The following is a 27,178-nucleotide window of genomic DNA, read 5'->3' as shown; positions in this document are numbered from 1 at the left end:
CTGTGCAATCAGAGCTTGAAGAGAGGCATAAACCTTCTCAACCTGAGCACAACCTGCATGATCAGGCATCTAAGTGCAAAGCACGAGCTGCAGTGGAGTAAACACCTTCAAAACCAAGAAACGTCTCTGGCTCATCCTGCTTCCTCTTCAGCTGCAGTCTCGGCCGCTCCAGCCACATCTGTAGTGATACCGGCACCTGCCACCCCGCAAACAGACGATCTGTCAGCAACACCACCACCTGGGTCACCAACAACCATCTCCACAATGTCCCGTGGAAGCGTTCAGCTTTCCATCTCCCAAACACTTGAGAGGAAGAGGATGTACCCCCCTACCCACCCGCGATCCCTGGCCCTGAATGCCAGCATTTCAAAATTATTGGCCTTCGAAATGCTGTCATTCCGTCTGGTGGAGACGCAGTTTTAAAAACCTTATGTCGGTGGCTGTCCCACAGTACGTCGTGCCCAGCCGAACCTACTTTTCCAGGCAAGCCATCCCTTCCCTGCACAACCAAGTGGGGGAAAAAATCAGGTGTGCACTGCGCAACGCCATCTGTGCCAAGGTCCACCTAACTACCGATACGTGGACCAGTAAGCACGGTCAGGGGCGTTATATCTCCCTAACGGCACACTGGGTAAATGCAGTGGCGGATGGGCCTGAGGCGGATAGCAATTTGGCGCATGTCCTTCCACCACCGAGGATTGCAGGGCGCTTCAGTTTGCCTCCTGTTCCTAACTCCTCCTATTCCGCTTCCTCATCCTCTACCGCCTCCTCATCCGGACAGCGTAACACCTTCACCACCAACTTCAGCACGGCCAGGGGTAAACGACAGCAGGCAGTTTTACAACTTGCCTGTTTGGGGGACAAACCACACACCGCGCAGGAGTTGTGGAGGAGCATGGAACAGCAGACAAATGAGTGGTTGCTGCCAGCGAGCCTCAAGCCCGGCCTGGTGGTGTGTGATACCCGGCGAAATCTCATAGCAGCTCTGGGCCTAGCCGGTTTGACGCACATCCCTTGCCTGGCGCATGTGCTGAATTTGGTGGTGCAGAGGTTCCTTAAAACTACCCCGATATGTCAGAGCTGCTGCAGAAAGTGCGGGCCGTTTGTGCGCACTTTCAGCATTCTCACCCTGCTGCTGCTCGCCTGGCAGCGCTGCAGCGTAACTTCGGCCTTCCCGCTCACCGCCTCATATGTGACGTGCCCACAAGGTGGAACTCCACCTTGCACATGCTGGAAAGACTGTGCGAGCAGCAGCAGGCCATAGTGGAGTTTCAGCTGCAGCACGCACGCGTGAGTCGCTCTGCAGAACAGCACCACTTCACCACCAATAACTGGGCCTCCATGCGAGACCTGTGTGCCTTGTTGCGCTGTTTTGAGTACTCCACCAACATGGCCAGTGGCGATGACGCCTTTCTCAGCTTAACTATCCCACTTCTATGCCTCCTTGAAAAAACAATTCGGGCGATGATGGAAGAGGATGTGGCACAGGATGAGGAGGAGGAGGAGGAGGAGGATGAAGAAGTAACATTTCCAAGGCTTTCAGGGCAGTCATTCGCAAGGGGCTCCGAGGGTGGGTTCCTGCACACACAAACGCCAGGGACACAATTGTCCAGCAGGGGCACAGTTCTGGAGGATGAGGAGGATGAGGAGGAGCTGGAGGAGGAGATGGAACCATGTTCACAGCAGGGTGGCACCCAGGCCAGCTCATGTCCATCACTGGTGCATGGCTGGGGGGATACAGAGGACACGGATGATACACCTCCCACAGAGGACAGCCTTTCGTTGCCTCTGGGCAGCCTGGCACACATGAGCGATTACATGCTGCAGTGTCTCCACAACGACCGCCGAGTTTCCCACATTCTAACTTGTGCTGATTACTGGGTGGCCACGCTGCTGGATCCCCGTTACAAGGAGAACGTACCGTCCTTAATTCACTCACTGGAGCGCGATCGCAAGAAGCGCGAGTACAAGCGCACGCTGGTAGACGCGATGCTGCTGGCATTCCCATCTGACAGCGGGGCCACAGTGGAAGCACAAGGCAGAGGAGGAGGATGAGGAGGAGGTCGCCAACGCAACCAGGGCACCGCCAGCACCTCAGAAGGCAGGGTTAGCATGGCCGAAATGTGGAAAAGCTTTGTCAGCACGCCACAACAAACAGCAGCACCAGCAGCTCAGATGGAACGTCTTAGCAGGAGGCAGCATTTTACCAACATGGTGGAGCAGTATGTGTGCACACGCCTAGACGTACTGAATGAGGGGTCTTCCCCCTTCAACTTCTGGGTCTCCAAGTTGGGCACATGGCCTGAGCTTGCCCTTTACGCCTTGGAGGTGCTGGCGTGCCCTGCAGCCAGTGTATTATCTGAACAGGTATTTAGCACGGCTGGGGGCGTTATAACAGACAAGCGCAGCCGCCTGTCCAGAGACAATGTGGACAAGCTCACGTTCATTAAAATGAACCAGGCATGGATCCCACGGGACTTTTCCGTACCTTGTGCAGAATAGCAATGGATACCGACCTTACCCACCCATTGTTCCATTTTTGCTCTTTCTCACTCTTTTGGGGTGTACCCTCATTTAAAATTTGTGAAAAGAAGCAGTGTTGGCTACCTCGTCCTCCTCCTCAGGGCCAGATTAATGTAGGGGCTATTGGAGCTGCAGCTCCAGGCCCCTACCTTTTATATAGGCCCTGGGTTGGCCATATTCACTGTTACCGCTCTTCTGTCACTTGTAAACACAGAAGTCTGGCTTCTATGCTCGCTTCCCCAGGCAGCACCCTCAGAACCTCCCCACACAGCGCGAAGGCCGGACAAGGAGGGACAGTTGCCGATGCATGGATGTGTTTATGGGCTTCAGAGACAGCATCCCATGTTGAATTAGGCATGCATGGCTGCACCCTTCCTCCTCTGGGTGCATGCCAAGGCACGGCCCTTAAGGCCCTTCAAAATCCTCAGCACCAAGCCCATGATGCTTTTAATCCGGCCCTGGTCCTCCTCCACCGCCGCTTCCACCTACACCGCCCATAGGTGTGCGCAGCCTATTGCATTAAGGTGTGCACCCCAAAGTTGAAATACACATGCATGTGTTTGCCTACAGGTACATGGCCCAGATACATTACTCTCCCTGCTGGCAAAGAGAAATAGAGCAGAGCAGGTCCGAGGGAGATCTTTCCCATCTCCTCACTGGCAATGCTATGTGCCCTAGGTGATTAGGGTGTGCCCAGGCACACCCGGCACACCCTGTGCGCACGCCTATGTCACCGCCACATCCACCACCACCTCAACCTCCCTCCTACTCCATATGGGCCTCGTCCTTCAGAGATGAAGAAGAACATTGTTTTATTTTTCTGTTTTTTTTTGTTGTTTTAAGTTATTTCCCTATCCACATTTGTTTGCAGAGCACTTGCCATGCTCTTAATTACGTTTTGCTGCCATTTGCTGCACTCTAGCCCTATCCTTTGGTGTTTTAGAGCCATTTTAGTGCCTGAAAGTTCGGGTCCCCATTGACTTCAATGGGGTTCGGTGTCCGGGAAAAGTTCGGTAAAAGTCCGGGACACGGACCCGGACTTTTTTTTAAAGTTCGGCCGAACCCGTTGAACACGGACATCTAGGTGTCCACTCAACCCTACTCCTGACCCACATAAATTGGCCCTTCAGAATGTTCTTCATCCATATCGGATGGTGACCACTATATAAAGGAAGATAACTATTCCGATCACTGGGTTTGAAATATACTTTAGTAGTGAGTACATTAGTCCATCTTGTCAGGCTTATTTGGGGAGGTTAAATTAAAAAAAAAAAATAAATGAAATGTTATATTTTGTTCTATATAAAAATATGAAGCAATGACATCCATTTTGTTAGGTTACTGAAAGGTTAAATATCCTTTAACAAAAAGTGCCTATTCAACAGGTTTACCCCAAACATGCTGTGTTGACCTAAGGTAATAAATAAATAGTCTGTTGACTTTCCTTAGATATAAGTCTAAGACGCTATACCAAGGTATCTTATCTGTGTGTGGGACCATAAACCTTAGTCAGTATTTTCTGTATTTAGATCCATTTAAAAATAAGATTTACAGATGCGTTATAATCTTATATGTAATAGAATATTAACAATGAAATATATATATATATAACTAACATACATAGATATGTAGAAAACCGTTATATATTATAATTGTTTCATCCTTGCTAAAAGAAAGTTAAACTGATTTTGATGACTCATCACTGCATGTTTAGAAAGACTTCATGTTAAACCTTTGTAAGTCGTAAAAATTAATCATAAACTTTTCTAACCTTGCCAGACTCTAGAAAGTCTGAGATGGTAAGCTCTTTGTCAATATAAGGTGCAACGTTTATTTGAAGATAAATAATGCTGAAATATTCTGTGTACTGAAGCTAAGAGCAACACAATACTGCCATCTCTGGTGACTGACTACTACTAATTGAAGTCTTAGGTTAAAAAGTAATTTCCAATATATATAGATATATATATTAAATAAGATATATTAAATATTAAAATGGTGTTACCAGATTTAATCTTTATTTAGATACATGATGGATATTAAATGAAAAAATGTAATAGATGAGAGTATGGATACATTTTATGTTGTTTTATGATATTCTTAAATGGAGAAATCCTATAGTTTTAATATTCAATATTCTGGTCAACCAAGAAGTGTCACCCAATGACCTCACCAGTTAATGAATAAGATGTCCCAGCCAATGGGGATAATGTCACTCCTTCTGGGTTTAACTTATGGTAATTTTAATAGTCCTTTGTTCTATACCATATAAAAAGGAAAACTCAGATGAGAGAGAGACACATGACATTTGCCCAACATACATCACACATACAACACACAAGCTACTACAGCCATGCATAGACTTATCTACACAGACTCCATTTTGCTCCATCATGTATCTGAAACTTTGAGGGACACCAAACGAAACTCCTCCCTACCTGGCCACCATCTTGGAAAGGCAGCCATCTTAAGGACTATGGTAACGACCATTCTAAGCTAGCAGCCATTTTAAATATGGTAAATATGCCTTGCTGTTTATTTGATTATTATTCAATATTGTTTATGTACTTCCTTAAATGTTTTACATTTCATATTTAAGGGTAACAAGATTACAATCCCAGCCATATTAACAATATGTAGATTTTTCTCTAAGAGATGATTTTTGCTTTTTATACATTTTTATTAATATCAGATTTAGCGCATATTGGCGTATTAGTCTCACGTTTTGCATAGCCTATTCTCGCTTTATCTGCAGTGGAGTGACTATCAGATTGTGCATTGCGCAGACAATTGTGGTCTGATTATATAGAACCTTCATTTATGGTTTATACTATACCTGGAGAAAACGTAATCTTGCTTTATTTTCACTTTCATTATTGAGCTACACATCACATTGCATTCATTGTTTGAAGTTTGTATTTTTGTAAAGTATCTTTTTGTGTCATCTCAAGTCTGATCATTTATCGTGATTACATGTCTCGTTAATAAATATGTTATATATATTCCATACTGTAGACTGTTTTCACTAAGATTGGTATATGCTTTTAAAAATAAATTAATCAATAAAAAGAATTTGCTACATATTGATTCGTGGAAATAAGTTGAGATTCTCCTTCCGCACAGATCTTTGCTTATTGACATAAATAGACACTGTTATATTCAGAGCAGTATAAACATTCTGACATAATGGAGGCCCCAGCGAGATATTATTATTTTTTTTATTTTTTTTATTTATTAATTGTGATGTTGATAGAAACGCCCTAAAAATGTCTACAGAAGGTAAGGTTGCCAACTCTGGCAAGGTGTCAGTCCCTAGTGGTAATTAGGGATGATCAAACTTTTCAAAAGTTCGGTTCGGCCAGAACATCCGAACTTCCCGAAAGTTCGGCCCGGATTTCAGAACCCCATTGAAATCAATGGGACCTGAACTTTGGTAATCAAAAAATATAATTTTGAAGCCCTAAAACCCAACAAATGCCCCTAAAAAGTGCCTAGGGTTCTGGGTCATGCCCCAGGGACTATTAATCACACAAAAAAAAGTTCTTAAAAATTGTCATTTTTGAAAGAGAGCAAATTATTGAAAACAAAAAAAAAAGAGATTTTTGGATTTTGACTTTGGATTTAGTGTCTGGGGGGGTCTAAAAAGTGTACCTGTGAAGTTTCAGCTCTGTAGCATGTCCAGAACCATAAAAAAAAAGATTGTTTGTATTAGGTCACTTATAGAACAGGGATATGGCTCCGCTATTTTCACACCTTGCCGGTTTAGTATCAAGTGTTTTTTTGGGCATTTTTTGGGGGTTATTGGAGGCAGGCATACCATCAGAACTTCTGTGTAGGGGTATATATATATATATATACACATACTTATATGTATATATACCCATACACATATATAGGTGTGAAAGTAGCAGAACACTATACTTGCGCCAATGAAAATATTAACACCAATATGGCTCCGCTCCTATCACACCTATATATCTGTATGTGTAAAATACATATAAGTGTGTGTGTATATACCCCTATACAGAAGTTCAGATGTTTTGCCTACCTCCAAAGACCCCCCAAAAATGCCCAAAAAAACGCCTGGTGCAAAAACACACCTGGGCGTTTTTTTTTTTTGGCGCAGGCATTTTTTTGGGTTCTTTGGAGGCAGGCAAAACATCTGAGCTTCTGTATAGGGGTATATATATATATACACACACACTTTTATGTATTTTACACTTACACACATATAGGTGTGATAGGAGCAGAGCCATATTGGTGTTAATTATTTAATTAGCGCAAGTATAGTGTTCTGCTCCTTTCACACCTATATATGTGCAGGTGTATATATACAGACATGTGTGTTTATATATACCCCTATACACATGTTCAGATGTCATGCCTGACTCCAAACATGTCCTCAAAAAATCCCTATAAACGCCTGCAGCCAAAAAGCAGGCTGACCGATGAGAAGCCATATCGGTGCTCTGAAAGTGACCTAAGAGAAACGATCTTTTCTCTATAGCGGTCACCCTGATATGGAAGGGTTTTGTCACCCTGCCATAGCAGTCAGAGTCAGTTAACCCTACACTACACTACGGTCCCCTTACACTTAGCACTTTCCCTACAGAAACTGAATAATTAAAGCTAACTATAGTGGAAAATAGCACCCTAACTACACTAGATATCCCTTTCCTCACACTAATAATTGCTAAATGACACTTTGTAGCAGAAGTAACAGAACTGCTTCCACTCTCTTCCATGTCCCTGTATAACAATGCTAGGAATTTGGCGGGGGCTATCTTATATACTGGGGGGCGTATTCACTAATGATTGGCCTATGGACCCCCTAGTCACTCCAATCACATTCCTAGCATTCTCCTGCCCCCTCAATTGGCTTTTACTGATGGTTCGGGTCCAATCACGGGCTTTTAAAGCCCATTTCCTGAACCATTGCATTTTGGTCGGTTCTGGTTGCTGAATTCCGAACTTTTTCAGCAAAAAGTTCTAAATTCGGCCGAACCTCCAACAGCCAATGTTTGGGTCGAACCGATGGTCGACCCGAACCGTTCGATCATCCCTAGTGGTAATGCCACAACCCCAGTAGATTCGGCACAGATCATAAATGTGTGGAAACACCTCTCTGAGTCTGAAATGGTGGAATATGTAAATGCTGGTTAGAGTCATATATCAAAATCCTCAGAAGTCAGGCCAATAATGGGCATCTGACACTTGGGTAGAGGAAAACCCGCTGTATGAACTCACCAATAGCTTATCTAACACCAAAGACATCAGGAAGCGTGATCACATACTTTTAGAGTCATGGCCAATCTTAGTGTATTTCTGTGAGGAACTGCACCAGAAGGCTCAGCAAAAAGGAATTTAGTAAAGTTCCAATCTCCACTCCAAATAAAAGGAAGTGAGATTAGGAACCTCCTTGAGCAGGTGAAAGTAACCTCTATTGGGACACATCAGTTAAGAGAATGTAGCGTGAAACTGCAAAATGAAGTAGAACTGTGGCAGAAGTCCTATCAAGAAAGCTGTACTGAAAGTAACCAGTTGAAAGAGCAATGTAAACTATTAATGCAAGAAGTGGGAAGTTTTGAGCAAGGAAAAATGTTTTCTAGCGGAAGTTGCCGAGTAACCAACAGTGAAAATTTAGTTGCCGAGTAATCAGCAGTAAAAAAAAAAAAAAGAAAAAAAAAGTGTAACAGTTCAAGTCAGGACAGGAACTCATCAGTAAATAAACAGGAGAGTTCTAAAAGGTTATGGTGTCCATACATAAGGGTAATGCTTATCAGTCCTGCATTATAAAGGAAGTAAATTAAATAGACCCAGACATGACTCCCAGTCTGATGGTTATGACCCAGACAAGGGGGGGAGTCAGGCAGAGAGTCCATGTCCTACCCCAGCCATCTTCTAAACATAGGAGGGCAGAAATTGGGCAGCCATGCATAAATAGGTATGAGTCATATCAAGGTCACCGCAAAAAGACTAGCACCCCTAAAAATATACCATACACCTCCAGAATTTATAAGTTTTAAAAAGAGTACTGTCCCGATGTTTGTTAAAAAAAAGAGTCCTTAGACATTACTAATCATCCTGAGGCCTATGAAAATACCTTTCTGTGTTGGACCTGTAAGATGTAATTTAGTATTCGGCCCATACACAACCTTACTGCTGCTAGAGCTGCTATATATAATTTAAAATGTACAAAGCACCAAAGCCCCATTTAATTTTTGGCTGTACTCAAAAGTGCCTAACATCCTTCAATGAAGGAGCCTGAGTACAACCACTCGGAATTTAAATCCCTGTGCTTTGAGGCATTGCCTACGTACATAATAATAGGTTTGGCAAGGGACTACAAGTTGGGGTGTTCACTGAAATGGTTGGTAAAAAAGAGTGACAATTTGTACTCCATCCAACAGACCGGTGAATACAAAGAAAGGCGTAAACCTGTCCCCAAAATTGTGGCAGAAACACACCTTTCTCCTCAAACCCTCACACTGAAAAAAAAAAGGAGCAAGATTTAATACCGGATACCTCAAGGAGGACACCGGACACCCCACCAATTAAGAGGGGGAAACAGAGGCCATTTCAGGATTTCCCTCCAAGGGGACAGGGCCCAAGGTTTAAAAGAATCTATAGGGAGCATCCCCAAAGAGCCCAATTTACCCTTGAGGATGGAAACCCTCGCTATGCCCAATATCCTCAATAAGGGGGGGGGGCCCCACAAGTAAATAGGGATTTGCCCCATCTTAGGGCTCCCCAAAATCCTCGGGAAGATCGAGAGACATTAAGGCCCAGACCCCATGCCAGAACCGAGCAAACGGTTCTGATAGGGATATGTCCTATCTGTCTGTACCCGAGAGACATAGGCACCGCAGGAGGCAGAGCCAACAATCCAATTCTGAAGAGGTTTTCAGCAGAGTAGATGCCAAGTTGGATCGGATGATCACTTGGTTCACTCAGGACGCTGTAGCCCAGAACTAAAATAATTTTCTCTTCAGGAACAAATCCTTTGGCCAGCCAAGGGCCACAAAATCCTTGAATGCCCAAATGGCCAGAAATCAGAGGGATACACTGGATAGAGGCATAGGAGACAGAGGTTCTAACACCATTTTATCCCCAGGTCACAGTATTGAGGATCCTGAAATCCCTGCCAGGGGATCTTGGTTGTTAGATACTAACTACCCTCCTGTTTTTCAGTGGTCACTTCATCCCTCTGACTCAAACAGGTCGCTCAAACCAGGCACATTTTGAAAAATCGCCAATGACGGTGATACCAAGGAGGATCAAACCCTAATGACATAATGAAGTCAAGAGGTTAAAGGTTGTATACCGTAACCAAGAAGGAATCCTCAATGTCAGGTAGTTTTTTGCATACAATAATATTGCATTGATGCCCCAAAGGGGGATATAATATATTTTTCCTCCCAAGCAGTAGGTAATTTTAACAAAATATTGTATCATTGTACAATTGTTCAATGTGTGGTATCCATGGTGATGAACACGTTGATGAGCCCCAGAAGTCAGTATCCCCTAGGAAAGGTCGCATACATAGTCTCACCTTCCATGGTGGTCAGATAAAAGACTGATCCCACAATGGAATAAAGAAGAACTCTGAGAAAGCTTAGATTACCAACCTCACATTGAAATGTCAATTGATGAGAATATATATTCATACTGTATATTTCATCCAATAGAGGGAGAATAACCTTCCATGCCAGGTCGTTGATTGGTACAGACGATGATGTTTACCATAAACGCGGCAATCGGATGGGTCATCTTACTCCTTGGAGCACAGCTCAGGACGGAACCCCTCATTTAATCGGGTCCATCTTCAGGAATCATGCTGCGAGATGTCCAAGATTCTTGTTGATGGAGAGGAAGATTTGTTTTAAAAGATCTTTGTGCATTTGATCCGAGGAAATCCATTTAGATGAATCACACTACCTCCTGTTTTCAGTTGAAGGAGATGTGAGGATGGTGCATTGCACATGTGAGCAAAACTCAGTTTAGGTGTATGACACTCTAGACCAGGGATCCTCAAACTACGGCCCTCCAGCTGTTGCTGAACTACACATCCCATGAGGCATTGTAAAACTCTGACATTCACAGACATGACAAGGCATGATGGGAATTGTAGTTCTGGAACAACTGGAGGGCCATAGATTGAAGACCCCTGCTCTAGACCATGCTGAGACCATTCATTGTTCAATCCACGTTCGAAGAGATTTCTCTGATTCCTGTTTGCCAACATTGTTTTACTGCGTTTTGAATGGTAGTTGCCCATACCATTGCAGTAGTTCATTTCTATATCTATCAAAACTTTGCAAGCTGAAGTTGGAGATTTCAAGGAAAATTTGAGTTTCTTTACTAAGAGATTGAAATTCAAAAGACTAACAAGGAACAGTTGTAACATAGCTAACAATAGCAAAGTCGCAACAAACTGACACTTGGAACTGCTTTTTCATTTCATCGCCTTGCTTGAAAGTTATGATGAACAATCCCCAATATGAACTACTCTATTATAAAAAGAGGACAAGACATTTTTCTTTTCTTTCTCCTGAAGCTTCTTCCCAGTTATTTTTAAGGTTGGTCACCTAAATACTGGGAAGAAGGGGGGGGGGGGATATGTCAGGCTTATTTGGGGAGGTTAAATTAAAAAAAAAAAAAAAGAAATGAAATGTTATATTTTGTTCTATATAGAAATATGAAGCAATGACATCCATTTTGTTAGGTTACTGAAAAGTTAAATATCCTTTAACATAAAGTGCCTATTCAACAGGTTTACCCCAAACATGCTGTGTTGACCTAAGGTAATAAATAAATAATCTGTTGACTTTCCTTAGATATAAGTCTAAGACACTATACCAAGGTATCTTATCTGTGTGTGGGACCATAAACCTTAGTCAGTATTTCCTGTATTTAGATCCATTTAAAAATAAAATTTACAGATGCGTTATAATCTTATATGTAATAGAATATTAACAATGAAATATATATATAACTAACATACATAGATATGTAGAAAACCGTTATATATTATAATTGTTTCATCCTTGCTAAAAGAAAGTTAAACTGATTTTGATGACTCATCACTGCATGTTTAGAAAGACTTCATGTTAAACCTTTGTAAGTCGTAAAAATTGATCATAAACTTTTCTAACCTTGCCAGACTCTAGAAAGTCTGAGATGGTAAGCTCTTTATCAATATAAGGTGCAAAGTTTATTTGAAGATAAATAATGCTGTAATATTCTGTGTACTGAAGCTAAGAGCAACACAATACTGCTATCTCTGGTGACTGACTACTACTAATTAAAGTCTTAGGTTAAAAAGTAATTTCCAATATATATTAAATAAGATATATTAAATATTAAAATGGTGTTACCAGATTTAATCTTTATTTAGATACATGATGGATATTAAATGGACATGTAATAGATGAGAGTATGGATACATTTTTAGTTGTTTTATGAAATTATTAAATGGAGAAATCCTATAGTTTTAATATTCAATATTCTGGTCAACCAAGAAGTGTCACCCAATGACCTCACCAGTTAATGAATAAGATGTCCCAGCCAATGGGGATAATGTCACTCCTTCTGGATTTAACTTATGGTAATTTTAATAGTCCTTTGTTCTATACCATATAAAAAGGAAAACTCAGATGAGAGAGAGACACATGACATTTGCCCAACATACATCACACATACAACACACAAGCTACTACAGCCATGCATAGACTCATCTACACAGACTCCATTTTGCTCCATCATGTATCTGAAACTTTGAGGGACGCCAAACGAAACTCCTCCCTACCTGGCCACCATCTTGGAAAGGCAGCCATCTTAAGGACTCTGGTAACGACCATTCTAAGCTAGCAGCCATTTTAAATATGGTAAATATGCCTTGCTGTTTATTTGATTATTATTCAATATTGTTTATGTACTTCCTTAAATGTTTTACATTTCATATTTAAGGGTAACAAGATTACAATCTCAGCCGTATTAACCATATGTAGATTTTTCTCTAAGAGATGATTTTTGCTTTTTATACATTTTTATTAATATCAGATTTAGGCTCCATGTACACGGGACGTTAGAAAAAATGTGCTGCAAAGCAAGTTCTGACGTCGGGAAAAAGCAGCTGTCAAACGTGCTTTCAGTAGCTTTTTCCATTGGCGTTATTGCACGTTTGGCCACGTTGCTTTTAGCAGCGTTTTTTCTGCCTCCATTCAAAATCAATGGTTCCCTATGGGAGCCTATTGATTTGAATAGAAGTCGCACCGCAAGTCGGATCAGGATGATCCGACTTGCGACGCGACTTGCGCTGTGAGAATCTTAAGGGGGAACTCCACGCCAGAAATGGGAAAAAAAATGGCGTGGGGTTCCCCTCAGGTTCCAAACCAGGCCCTTCGGGTCGGCATGGAATTTGAGGGTAGCCCCATGCCAAAAAAACGGCGTGGGGTCCCCCCCAAAATCCATACCAGACCCTTAACCGAGCATGCAGCCCGGTAGGGCAGGAAGGGGGAGGGGACGAGCGAGCGGCCCCACCCCCCCTGGACCATACCAGGCCACATGCCCTCAACATGGGGGGTGTTGGTGCTTTGGGGCAGGGGGAGCTCTGCACCCCCCACCTCAAAGCACTTTGCCCCCATGTTGACGAGGACAAGGACCTCTTCCCCACAACCCTGGCCGGTGGTTGTGGGGGTCTGCGGGCAGGGGGCTCATCGGAATCTGGAAGCCCCCTTTAAAAAGGGGGCCCCCCAGATCCCGGACCCCCTCCCTATGTGAATGGGTATGGGGTACACTGTACCCCTACTCATTCACCCCATAAAAGGCAGTGTGTGTAAATAACGACAGGAGACGTTTTGGAAAGTTTATTAAAAATCTTCATCTGGTCTTCTCCGCTCCAGTCTTCTCCTCTCTTCTGGTCTTCTGCTCTTTTGCTGTCCGCTATTCTGCTGTCCAATCTTCTGCTCTTTTGCCTCCTCTGGTCTTCTTCTTCTTCTTCCTCCGGTCCTCCTCCGATGATGTCTCCGGTGATTATGCCGGTCTCCGGTCTCTGCAGCTTGTTATATAGCCATTGTGGGCATGGCCTCCCGGTGATGTCACCGGGAGGCCCCGCCTCCTTATGTCACAGATGACGTCATCTGTGACACAAGGGGGCGGGGCCTCCCGGTGACGTCACCGGGAGGTCACGCCCACAATGGCTATATAACAAGCTGCAGAGATCGGGATAATCACCGGAGACATCGTCGGAGGAGGACCGGAGGAAGAAGAAGAAGAAGACCAGAGGAGGCAAAAGAGCAGAAGATTGGACAGCAGAATAGCAGACAGCAAAAGAGCAGAAGACCAGAAGAGAGGAGAAGACCGGAGCGGAGAAGACCAGATGAAGATTTTTAATAAACTTTCCAAAACGTCTCCTGTCGTTATTTACATACAAAGCCTTTTATGGGGTGAATGGGTAGGGGTACAGTGTACCCCATACCCATTCACACAGGGAGGGGGTCCGGGATCTGGGGGGCCCCCTTTTTAAACGGGGCTTCCAGATTCCGATGAGCCCCCTGCCCACAGACCCCCACAACCACCGGCCAGGGTTGTGGGGAAGAGGCCCTTGTCCTCATCACATGGGGGCAAGGTGCTTTGAGGTGTGGAGTGCAGAGCTCCCCCTGCCCCAAAGCACCAACACCCCCCCATGTTGAGGGCATGTGGCCTGGTATGGTCCGGGGGGGGCGCTCGCTCGTCCCCTCCCCCTTCCTGCCCTACCGGGCTGCATGCTCGGATAAGGGTCTGGTATGGATTTTGGGGGGGACCCCCCGCCGTTTTTTTAGCCTGGGGCTACCCTCAAATTCCATGCCGGACCCGAAGGGCCTGGTTTGGAACCTGGGGGGACCCATTTTTTCCCATTTTTGGCGTGGAGTTCCCTCTTAAGATTCTCACAGCGCAAGTCGCGCCGCAAGTCGGATCATCCTGATCCGACTTGCGGTGCGACTTCCATTCAAATCAATAGGCTCCCGTATAACGTGGCTGAAAGTATGTTCATCACATTCGGTCACGTTTGGTCATGTTCAGCCGCGTTTCTGCATTTGAAAAACCGGGAAACACACGTTCGAACGCAAATAATTGCGTTCCAAAGAACGTCCCTGAACTCAACTGCCTGCAAATGACTGTAAACGACCCTGTGTACATGGACAGATAAGATAAAATGTAGATGGGTTCAGGGGCTTCTAAAAAAACTCCCAACTGCTCCTAAACGACCATTTACAACGTCCCGTGTACATGGAGCCTTAGCGCATATTGGCGTATTAGTCTCACGTTTTTCCATAGCCTATTCTCGCTTCATCTGCAGTGGAGTGACTAGCAGACAATTGTGGTCTGATTATATAGAACCTTCATTTATGGTTTATACTATACCTGGAGAAAACGTAATCTTGCTTTATTTTCACTTTCATTATTGAGCTACACATCACATTGCATTCATTGTTTGAAGTTATTATTTTTGTAAAGTTATCTTTTTGTGTCATCTCATGTCTGATCATTTATCGTGATTACATGTCTCGTTAATAAATATGTTATATATATTCCATACTGTAGACTGTTTTCACTAAGATTGGTATATGCTTTTAAAAAGTTGAGATTCTCCTTCTGCACAGATCTTTGCTTATTGACATAAATAGACACTGTTATATTCAGAGCAGTATAAACATTCTGACAATCTCATAATTGTCACATCTAAATAGTTGATTTGTTTGTCACTCCACTGATAATCCATCTTAATGTTATTTGGATTAGTATTCAATTGATGCATGAATGCCTTGACACTCTGCTCCGATCCAGCCCATATGAAGAACAAATCATCTATAAATCTTTTGTAGAACAAAAGTTTACCTCAATTTTGACCAAATATATATTTGTCCTCCCACTCACTCATAAAAAAGGTTAGCGAGGCTCGGGGCAGACTTGGCCCCCATTGCTACGCCCCTCTTTTGAGTGTAAAACCTATCATCATACTAGAAGTAATTATGTGAGAGGCAATAGTCCAGTGCCATCACCAACATTTTTTCTGTGTATGAGGGAGGTCATCACGTTTACTGAAAGCCCAATTAAGGGCCAACAGGGCATCCTAATGCTGGATCACTGTATACAGTGATGAATGATACATCAGCTGTTACCAAATATATCTCACCATGGCTAGGTAACACAACATCCTTCAACAATTGTAGGGAATTTTGATTGTGTCAGGTCACCTGTGGCCAGTTGACAACTGCACCCTGTTGGAGGCAGGGGTGCACCGCAAGGTAGTGAACCCAATAGCTGACTGCTGTGGATGGACAGAAACGTGAGCCCAAGAATCCCCAGGACGTGGAGTCTAAGACCCAGCAGGTGTTCACCAGAGCCTCTAGTGGTGAGGATGGACTTCGCTGCAGCTGGGCCCAGGTCACGGTCCCTGGGGTCCCCAGGTCACACTCCGTAGGGAGAGAGGGGAAGCAGCCACTCAGGACACACGGGATGATGATGGGTAAGCCGGGGTCGGGGTAACAGGCAGACGAGAGTAACCAAGGGACAGGCCAAAGATCAGGGTCACAGGCAAATAGGAGTAGTCAGAGACAAGCCAAAGTCGGTACACAGAAAGGTAGATCAAGCACACGGCAGACAGGAACACAACTAACAAACACTGTTGAACAGCAAAGCAGGCCTGCAGTGCGCTGGTTAATATAGACTTCCTGGAATGGCCTGGGGTGGAGCCAAACAGGGAAGAGAGATGATAAAAGCAGCCAGAAGGAAAAGTCTGGCCTCTAATGCAGACATGAGGAAAAGGTAAGCTGCCAGACACTATTGCATGTCCATGACAGTACCCTCCCTCTTACGAGGCCTCCCCTTTCCCTGCCTGGGCCCGGGTTTAGAGGGAAACTTCAGATAAAATCTTTTTAACAGACGAGGTGCAAAGTCCTTCGATGCAGGGACCCAAGACCTCTCCTCAGGACCAAAGCCTTTCCAATGAACAAGATACTGAAGAACGTCTCTACAGAGTCGGAAATCCAGAACTTGACTGACCTCGTATTCCTGATTATCCTCAGAGACCGGTGCCATGGTGGGGAGAGGACGAAAGAACTTATTGAGGACTAAAGGCTTTAAAAGGGAAACATGGAGGGAGTTAGCGATTTTGAGGCTTTTGGGGATCTGAAGTTTGAAACAAACCGGATTCAGTTTAGAAGTTATTAACCAATGAATCTTGGAGCAAACTTCAGGGAAGGCACTCGAAGCTTGATGTTCCTGGTGGAGAGCCAAACTTTGTCCCCTGGCTGAAGAGAAGGCGGTTTACGCCTGCGGCGGTCAGCAAAGCCTTTGAATTTGTCGGCAGCTGCCCGGAGGGAATCATGAACGTCACTGCAGATAGAATTGAAGAACTCCTGAGCTGAAGCCAAATCTGGGATATCCGGAGAACAGGTCATGGGAAGCAGAAGTTGAGGGTGTCTTCCATAAACTGAGAAAAAGAGTGTTTTCGGCGAACTGGTATTAACATGATTGTTATGAGAAAATTCCGCCCAAGGAAGTAGAGAGGACCAATCGTCATGATGAGCGGAGACTAAGGTGCGAAGAAAGACCTCTAACTCCTGATTAACCCTCTCCGTCTGCCCATTGGATTGAGGATGGTAAGAAGAGGAAAAATCTAAGGCAATATTGAGGGATTTGCAAAAGGCTCTCCAGAAACGAGCCGTAAATCGAACGCCCCTGTAGGAAACAATGTGAGAAGGAACCCCATGGAGGCAGAAAATTTCTCGAATAAAAATGGGAACCAAGGCAGGAGCAGAAGGAAGACCAGGAAGGGGAACAAAATAAGCCATCTTGGAAAACCAATCAACTATCACCAAAATTACCGTATTACCATCAGACAGTGGGAGATCAGTGATAAAATCCATGGCAATATGAGCCCAGGGTTCCTTAGGAATGTGCAAAGGCATGAGGAGACCAGCAGGAGCTTGTGTGGAGGATTTAGACTGAGCACAGACATGACAAGCCTTGACATAGTCTTTAACCTCCGAGCGGAGATTAGGCCACCAGTAGAGACGTCTGATGAGGAGAAGGACCGGAGAAAACCCGCATGGCCCGCCACCTTGGAATCATGTCCCCAATGGAGAATCTTAGCTCTTAGCTCAGTGGGAAAAAAGGTCTTACCAGGAGGAATTTTTGAGTCCAGGGTGGTAGAATGGGCAACAATGCAAGAAGTTGGGACGATCGGTTCAGGTTCAGGAGTGGACTCCTTGTCCAAAGTGTCAAAGGACCTGTGGGGAGGAAGCACCTCATCTGATTTCTTAAAAAACATATCCCGGTAATCGCTGTATGCAGCGGGAAGGTTAGAAGATACCGATGTGGTAGCAACCGGAAGTCTCTCCTTTGGGGTCACCTTGGAAAGGCATGACGAGAGACATGAGGGGCCCCAAGCCAGGATCTGCCCAGAGACCCAGTCCACATGGGGAGAATGGAGCTGTTGCCAAGGCCCAGGTCGCAGTCCCTGGGGTCCCCCGGGTCACGCTCCATAGAGAGAGAGGGGAAGCAGCCATTCAGGACACACGGGATGGTGATGGGTAAGCCGAGGTCGGGGTAACAGGCAGACGAGGGTAACCAAGGGACAGGCCAAAGATCAGGGTCACAGGCAAACAGGAGTAGTCAGAGACAAGCCAAAGTCGGTACACAGAAAGGTAGATCAAGCACACGGCAGGCAGGAACACAACTAACAACACTGTTGAACAGCAAAGCGACCTGCAGTGCGCTGGTTAATATAGACTTCCTGGAATGGCCTGGGGTGGAGCCAAACAGGGAAGAGAGATGATAAAATCAGCCAGAAGGAAGAGTCTGGCCTCAAATGCAGACATGAGGAAAAGGTAAGCTGCCAGACACTATTGCATGTCCATGACAGAGTGTCATGCAAATAAGCTCTATTATTGATAACACTAGTCTGCAGGAACTTATCCAGATGTTGTCCAACTCGCACTGAGACTGACCCTATACTAATACTTGATGTATTTATCAATACTTGGTGTAATGACTACTACTCTTGTCCATGTCTGAGTTGAGAGTACACATATATCTTCATAGGAATTTTCTCTTTCTCCTATTGGTTGGTTTTGTTTTCCATAGCCTAACTTTTTTATGCTTTTGTATATGTTTTTAATATATTGTTAAATAAAATGGATTTTTATAGAAACTATTTGCGGATTTATCTGATGTTGTGCCTTAAAAGTCCATCCATGCTCACAGGACTTACCCATATGAGATATTCTTTTCTTTGTTCTAATAAGGATGTTGGCACGCTCTAGAAAGCGCCTGCATTTCAAAGTCCATAGTGGAGACAAAGCGACCAGGTCACCCAGACTATTCCCAGCACTTAGGAGGACCTTCAAGAGTCCTGGCACAAAGGGGAGATCCCCTCTTTCTCAGAGCCATATTATTCAGCATGCTGCAGTGAGCATGCCAATCATTCTAAAGCTAAGTCCACCATGAAGAATAACTTCACTGCTGACTTCTAAAAAACATATATTCTCCAGCTCAAAAAGTCAAGCACTGTCTTCCTTTAATTCAAAGTCTTCACCACCAGCTTTGTTCTTGTGCTGCCATTCTGGATTCAGGAGCTGGCTGCAACTATCTGATCAGTCACTGCCAACCCCCGACTGTGTGATGTTATGTAATCCCAGGAGGCTTCTGGTGGGAGGGGGGGGGGACCCCGCACCCCAGCACTCTACCATCATAGATAATATGAGGAAAGAGGATGTGGAAACAAGTACCTGCAGGATAAAAGTACTTGCTACCTCCCAAAACAGTTTTTAAATGTATAAATGGGGGGACAGTGATTATAAAACTGGTAAAAGATGCAAACGAGCAAAGGTTCACTTTATCAGGTTATGAAAGTGTTGGAAAAATAAAAGTCATATACACATGTATTGGAAAGTCTTTATATTTCATGCACAATGGATAGATACATTGGTATGAACAAATCAGTTTGTGCTAAAACATGCTCTGCTATAAAAACTCAGCTAAAGTTTATTGCAATAGGAAAACGCCTTATAGAAAATATACTACATAAAATCTTAGCACAGAAGGAAAACCTGCCATGTGGGTTAATGATCTGATAGTACACACATATTCAATTGTAATCTCATATTATGTTTTGATTTTATAATTAAAGCAAGCACAAAAATAATTGTCAGCATTTGCATAAGTGTGATCAGTTGATATATATTAATAGCAAATACTATACGTAGACCATTCATATTGAAATCAGAATCAAAGTCTTCATCATTGTGTTAGTAGCTATGTAAAGATTGCTTTAGCTTTTTGTAGAGCCACACAAACAGAACAACTTAGTAATGTGCTTTAACCGTTTCAGCCCCGGGAGGTTTACCCCCATTCATGACCAGGCCATTTTTTTGCAATACAGCACTGCGTTACTTTGACTGACAATTGCTTGGTCGTGCAACACTGTACCCAAATACAATTGATGTCCTTTTTTTCCCCATTTTTTTGGTGGAATTTGATCACCCCTGCGGATTTTTTTTTTTTTTTGCGCTATAAACAAAAAAAACATGGCAAAAATATTTTTTACTTTACGCTATAAAACATATCCAATAAAAAAAAATATATATAAAATCAAATGTATTCATAAATTTAGACTAATATGTATTCTACTACGTATTTTTGGTAAAAAAAAATCCCATTAAGTGAATATTGATTGGTTTGCGCAAAAGTTATAGCGTCTGCAAACTATGGGATATTTTTATGGAATTTTTTATTTATTTATTTATTTTAGTAGTAATGGCGGAGATCAGGGATTTTTAGTGGGACTTCAACATTGCGGCAGAGAAATTGGACACCTAACTGACACTTTGACACTTTTGTGGGGACCATTGGGAATCAGTGCTAAAAACATGCACTGTCACTATACTAATGACACAGGCAGGGAAGGGTTTAACATCAGGGGCAGTCAAAGAGTTAAGTGTGCTCCTAGGGAGTGCTTTCTACCTGCATGGGGGAGGTGGCCTAACTGGGAGAAGAAAGAGATCCGTGTTTCTGCTTAGCAGAAACACAAGATCTCCATCTTCCTCTCTGACAGAACGGTGGTCTGCCTTGTTTATATTGGAAGACCGCCGTTATGCCTCTCCTATGAATGATCGACGGGTCCTGGCAGATATTGTGTCTGCCGGACCCGCTGATTGGCTCCTGCTGTGTACAATAACAGCTGGAGCAGGTCGCTGGAAGCGCGCATGCGTGCCCCAGATCCTGTGCACAAAATCACATGCAGGTACGTGATTTTCTGCAGGAGGGCCGCCCTGCCGCAGTATATCTGCGTGGGGGCGGTCCATAAGTGGTTAAAGAATATCATACAAATCATTAAATATTTTCTAAGAAATTCAACTTTTTTTAGATCTTTCAACTCAACCATTGCAAAATTATGAAAGGAAGTCTTCAAATAAAAGCCATAATATACAGGCAAAGGCATGTTCCCCCGTCCAACCCAAAGGTTCAGATGATTCTGGTGAAGGTTTCTGTTAATATTACATTGTACAAATACATTGTAGACGATTGTTCTCTTGCAACCTTGTGGAAATACTTTGGAGAAGCCCTTTTTCTGTTTCCCTGTGTTCAAAGCCAGCTCCATAAAGTCACAGTTTGACCAGTTCGGTGTGGTGGGATAATAGTGTCCTGCACAGAGCCCTGACCTCAACCCTACTGAGCAATTTTATGATGAATTGGAACGCCATTTGTGAGCCAGGTCTTATTCATCATCAGTACTTGACCTCACAGATGTTCTTATGGATGATGGTGGTTCTAGGCTTCCCTTGCTTTATCAGACTTGTGGCAAGTCTTGCAATGTCCTTTTCAGTTCCAGGATGACTGTGCACAAAGCCAACTCCATAAAGACATGGTTTGAGCTCAACGACTGATACACTTTCACTGGAGGTCTGCTATGCCCCTGTCCCAGACACAACTTTTGATACCTTTTTCAGCAATACAGAGAATGGAGCCCCTTGTGGCTACAATAGGGGATGGGTGGGACTCCTTCAATGATCTATGACACCTTTGGGATTGTTCATTCACCCTCTGGTTTTTCCGAATTCACGATTTACTTAGTTATAGCCTTCTTTTTTTTTTTCTGGTGTGCCCCCCTTCCCCCAGGGGGATTTAGTTACCCTGTTTAATACCTTTTGCATTCGAATTATCCATGTCTTATTATCTTTATGGTACATCTTTAATCCTGTACATGTGATGTGTAATATATTATGCTTCCTTAAATGTTATTAATCTAGCCATGTGGTACATTCATATCCTACTCTGTTCTCTGAGTTTTTTTCTGTTTTCCATTTTTATTTTTTTTAATGAATATATGTCAACTGGCTATGTTCATTTGTTATGAAGTTGCTTTGTAACACTGTAAACCCACTAATAAAAAATATGATTTAAAAAAAAAAAGACATGATTTGACCAGTTTGCTGTGGAGAAACTTGAGTGTCCTGCACAGAGCCCTGACATCCACCCTACAGAACACCTAGGGGAGGAAATAGAACGCCAATGGTGAGTCAGGTCTTCTCATCAACATCAGTACCCAACCTCACTGATGGCTCACATTCCAACAGATATCCTCCAAAATCCTGTGAATTTTTTTCCCCTAGGAGAGGGGAAAGGGGGGCAACTTCTTATTAATTCTTGTGGCGCTGTAATAGGATGTCCAACAAACCAATATAGGTGTAATTATCAGTAGTCCACAAACTATTGGCCATATGATGTTTAAATGAACTTCAAATATAAAAATGAAGGAGAAAGAGCACTAAGGAAAACACAATGAAAATATAAGCCTGATGATCCTGAAGAAGATTTTCATTCATGTGAATTATCTAATTTAATCCCATTCTGGCTTTCTTCATAACAGGGGCATTGCACACACATTAGATGAGAGGCATGCATTTCATTGTGTCTTGTTACATATTGAAGGTTTTCTGAAGACTTTTCTTTGCTATCTCTTTGGTGAGACTGTTCCATTCTTCAGGATAGTCAGCTGGCTTAGCATTATACTCTGCCGCAAACTGCTTATTGTACTCTTTGAGAATGAATTTCCAGTAGTCAGAAGCTTCAATGCTCTCATCAGGTTGAATTTTCCAGTCTGGGTAGAAATCTCTATAATCTTTGTAGGGATGAGGAATCCATTCTGTGAGATGATTCTTAAACGTTGTATTGCCAACCACAGAGGTAGTACAAATATCATGACAAAGAACTTTGGTTCTGCTCCATCTGTAACGTCCTAGTCCTTCGGGGCGATGTACAGATGCAAAGTGCTCCTTATGGTCCGTCCCTCCAGCCTCACAGGGGACTTTGCAGAAAGGACATTGCTTCCCGCACCCAAACACCTTCTTAAACAGTTCATCCTGAGGCTTTACTTTAAGTCTGGAAAGAACATCTTCTGTACTCAGAGATGTTAGTTCTGCTCGGATCTCTTCTTCTGTTTCAGTCAGACTAGTTTTCATATATTCAATAAAATCCTCAATAGTTGCTGAATTTTCAAAAATGATTGCCTTAATTTCCTGCTGTGATAATACCAGATCACTGTTCAATTTATCACACAGATGGGACAAAAAATCTGTAACACCTTGAAGATTTAAAGTTGGAGGATTTGTTAGTCTAGATCTGACCCGTTCCATGATATCAGACAGAATTCTGTCTTGTAAAGTACTGATATTTCTATATTCCTTTACAATATAATTAGTTATCCAGGATTTTACAAAATTTTTATAGTCACTTGAGAATTTCACATAATTTTTGAAATTGTTTTCCTCCAGGAGGCTCTCTAGAACAGTGAACTGGAAAAACATCCGAGAGGTATATGTCTCAGAACCTTTGCTACGTGCAATGTCATCTACAACGTCGATTCCCAGATTTCTGTTAATATAATCAGTTAGCGATGGTTTAAAAAAGTTCTTGCAGATCCTTTCAGCGAGGCTCTTGCTCTTATTTTTCTTCTGAAAAACATTTTTGAATGTATCAAAGTATACTGGCTTCATTTTTTCTAGTCTAGCAAGAGGGTCATTCTTTTCTAAAAACTTTAAATGCATTGTCTGAAAATCAACAAGAACGTGCCCCAAAATGGCCAACTTTAGGTCTAATTCACGAACAGCTGAAAAATAATTCTTTGCATCACCTTGTTTACAGTTTTTATCAATTATTAATAATATTTCCCTGCAGTATGTGTCATGGTAGTCGCCATCCTTTTGTTTTTGCTCACTTGAATACTTAATGCATTTACTCAACACACTCTGGAAAAAGTTATCATATTGGAAACCCTTTGTCAGATTCCTAAATACATTAAGAAAGGATTGTGCTTGTCTTAAGGATGGATTCTGTTGCCCCTTGGGTTTGGGAAAATGTTTTGTCTGCTGTATTTTTTCATTAACTGCAGAACCTCTCTCTTTCATGTCCTTGGCGAGCACTAGTAACATCTCTCCCTCAATGTCACGCCTCGGCCGATGAGTTACAGTTAGATCTTTGGCTGCATCTTTCCATATTCTTTCAAGTTCCTCCTCCAATTCAACATTGCTCGGCTCATGTTTTTTCTTTCTACACTCTTCTATAAAGTTGGAGACCTTCTTTTCAATTCTTTTGATGTGCTGACAGTATAAATTTTGTATTCTGATTTCTTCTCTTTGGATCTCAATAGTTTCATTAAGTTTGTTGATAGAAGATATTTCAAGATTCTTTCTCAAGTTTTGTGCACTGATCTCAAAGTCTGTTTTGTATTTTATTAGTTGGGCGCAATCTGTCTCATTACTAAAATACTCATCCAACCAAACTAAAATCTCTTTCTCCTCTGTTGGGAGAATATTTTCTGCTTCCATTTTACACTCATTGGCTTTGGCCTCCAGTGTTTCGGCAGACTGATTCTTGATCAGTGTCTCAGATTTAGTGAACCATTCATGCATCACTTTATTGAATTTCCACTCACGGTCAGAATATTTTTTAGATAACTGGTTGTAGGCTTGTGCCACCACACTGTTTCTGAAACTAAATATGAAGTTTTCATACTTTACTGCATTCCATAAGTCAGATACCCCTGAAATGAATTTAATAATGTTTATTGTCTCATTATGCCTGTCTTTCATGAACTTTATTAGCTTTTGTTTTAGTTCATTGACATGTTCACTGTATGCACTGCTGACTGAAGCCATTGGTGGGACTCCATGCCACAGACCAGCAATGTAACGATTGTCATGTTCTAGGTCATACTCCATGATATCAGAAAAACATTTAAACTGAGGCTTGTTCTCTATATCTGCCACAGTTCTTGTCAGCTCATCTAACTGCTCCATCAGCTTCTTCCTACCCCTTATGTTCATAGAAGGAGCTGATACGTCACTCACATTCTGATGTACAAATTGGCAGTTGGGTTTTTTCCCAATTTCTTTCATCCTAAGAAAAGCATGGATGACAATTTGTAAAATATCTTTCATTTCTGTTGCATTTTCCATGGCCATGTTAATTAAGGTGATGTCACTCAATCCAATCACTAGTGTCGCCAGTTCATTATCATGTTCATAGCTGCCATCAAGAGAATCCAATTCTGGAGCTTTCAATCCTTCGGTGTCAATCACTAAAATGAACTCACAGCTCAAATCATCCTGAAAATTTTCCTTCACTTTTAAAAGAGTCATGAAGGCTCCTCGTGTACATCGTCCGCTGGCCACCGGGAACTGCAACCCAAACATGGTGTTCAGAAGGGTGGATTTCCCCGTACTCTGCACTCCAAGAACTGTTATTACTCTCAGTCTGTTTTTTCCTTTGACTTTCTTGTCCAACTCAGCTAGTACATCTTTTATCCACTGTAAGGGAATTCTGGAGGCATCTCCATCTATAAGCTCCAGAGGAAACCCATCCAAAAGGAGATCTGCAGCTATTTTAGGAAGAGATTCAAAGTTTATGTTTGTCAATTTTCCCCTTCTTCCCATGCAATGCCATACTTCATAGAATTGACCCACTTCTCTCAGAAAGTGCTCAATTCCCAGTGAACTATCAGATATCCTTTGATCCAACTTGGCAAGCTGTTTTTTATTGTCAGGCAAATTACATGCTTCTTTATATTCAGCCTGTAAAGGGTAAAGGCATTTTCTTGCCTTGACATCAAAATTGAATTTTAACCATTGTAAAAAATAGAACTTTTCTGGTCTGTTTGCTGAGGTGATTGCATTTAAAAATTTATATATTCCACGTGGAATGTCACATTTTTTTTGCTCTCGTCTTATTGAGTCACATTTTTTTTTTAGTTTAGATTTGTATTTCTCCCCATTATTATTCCCTTGTCCTTTCATTTGGCACATCTCCTTTTCTAATTTGGCCATTTCTTTCAGTGGCTCTGCTTGCAGTTTCATGGTTTCTTTCTTGTATTGCACAACATCTTCTATTTCATCTGTTATTTCTTTCGCTTTCATTTTTGCTTTCTGACACTCCTCGATGTCCTCATCTATTCGGATCCCATGTCTGGAGACTTCATTGGCCATTTTTTCTAGACTGAGAGTTTTGATATTATTTTTAATTAATGACAGAAGTGATGAATAAATCTTCGAAACAGCTGTTGTCTCATTTGTATTTCTTGGAATAAATAAAACATTGTCTTGAGTTAAATTTAGCACAGGTGCCAAGAGCTTTATTCTTTCTTGTGTGTCCTTCATCATTCTGTTGTCCTCCGGGATAATAATCAAGAGATATTTTGTATCATGGCTGTTATACTTCATTAACAGCTCATATTGGTCTTCACTGATACCTTCTGTAAGAATCACAATGACTGATGAGATTTCTGTCAGAAAGTTGAACTGCCTCACGTTAGACTCAAGTTTTCCTCGAAGATTTGTAAAAGCCACGGCCTCTGGAAATTTACCTTTACCACCAGGGAAATACCAGGAAATTTCCACCAACCCATCTGATATTTTCCTCTCAGCATTTCCACCTTCCATATCCCTGTGGATAAAATGTTCATGTTGGTGTTGTGGTGTGCCCAGAACCTGATTCAGTATTTTAGACTTTGATAGTCTGCAATTCGCCAGTCTTACAAATGAGATAGTTGGCATGGGAACATTAACTAAGTTATCCTCTATAAATCCTTTGCTGTCTGCTAATGATTGAGGTCTCCATTTCTTTACTATGCCCCTCATTGCCCACAGCATGAAGGTGCATTCTGGGCCATCAACATCAGGCAACAGCAGAGGGACAGCAAACTGACACATTGACATTTTAGAGATCATTTCTTGCTGCAGGAAATGGTCTGAGCAATGAAAGGCAGCTGAGACCACATCAAGAGGGTGGATATAATTTTGTGAGTCGCTTTCAACAAGGAACATAAATTCGTCATCCTTATTACTCTCACTCTCCTCTGACTTCATAAAAAAATGATTTAAACTTCTGGCTTCCCCATTCAGTGACATCAGTCTTCTTACAAAATACCATAATAATGCATTTTCATCAGAAGGCTGCTCTGTCATTACAATTTCTGGACCAATTTCAAGAACTTTCTGTAGGGTCAGTTTTGAGGTTTGTTTAGTGTCAATTTTCATCTTCTGCAGCAGCTTCTTCAACAGGATTTCTTTCTCTGGAAATAATTGCAAAATAGATGTCATTATCTTCAATAAAA

General features: G+C 42.5%; 1 protein-coding gene across 1 annotated transcript in view; it reads right to left on the bottom strand.

The window, feature by feature from the left end:
• Positions 1–26,971, bottom strand: part of LOC309557620 (uncharacterized protein) — a 132,796-nt gene extending 105,825 nt beyond the window's left edge. The window contains exon 1 of the mRNA XM_082260411.1: positions 22,524–26,971. Within this exon, the coding sequence (XP_082116537.1) occupies positions 22,524–26,930 (4,407 nt within the window). The 5' untranslated portion in view covers positions 26,931–26,971. The remainder of the gene's footprint in view (positions 1–22,523) is intronic.
• Positions 26,972–27,178: the final 207 nt, after the last annotated feature.

The sequence above is a fragment of the Pelophylax lessonae genome (assembly GCF_965119305.1).
Source record: "Pelophylax lessonae genome assembly, chromosome: 6".
NCBI lineage: Eukaryota > Metazoa > Chordata > Amphibia > Anura > Ranidae > Pelophylax > Pelophylax lessonae.
This window is presented reverse-complemented; position numbering and strand designations above follow the sequence as displayed.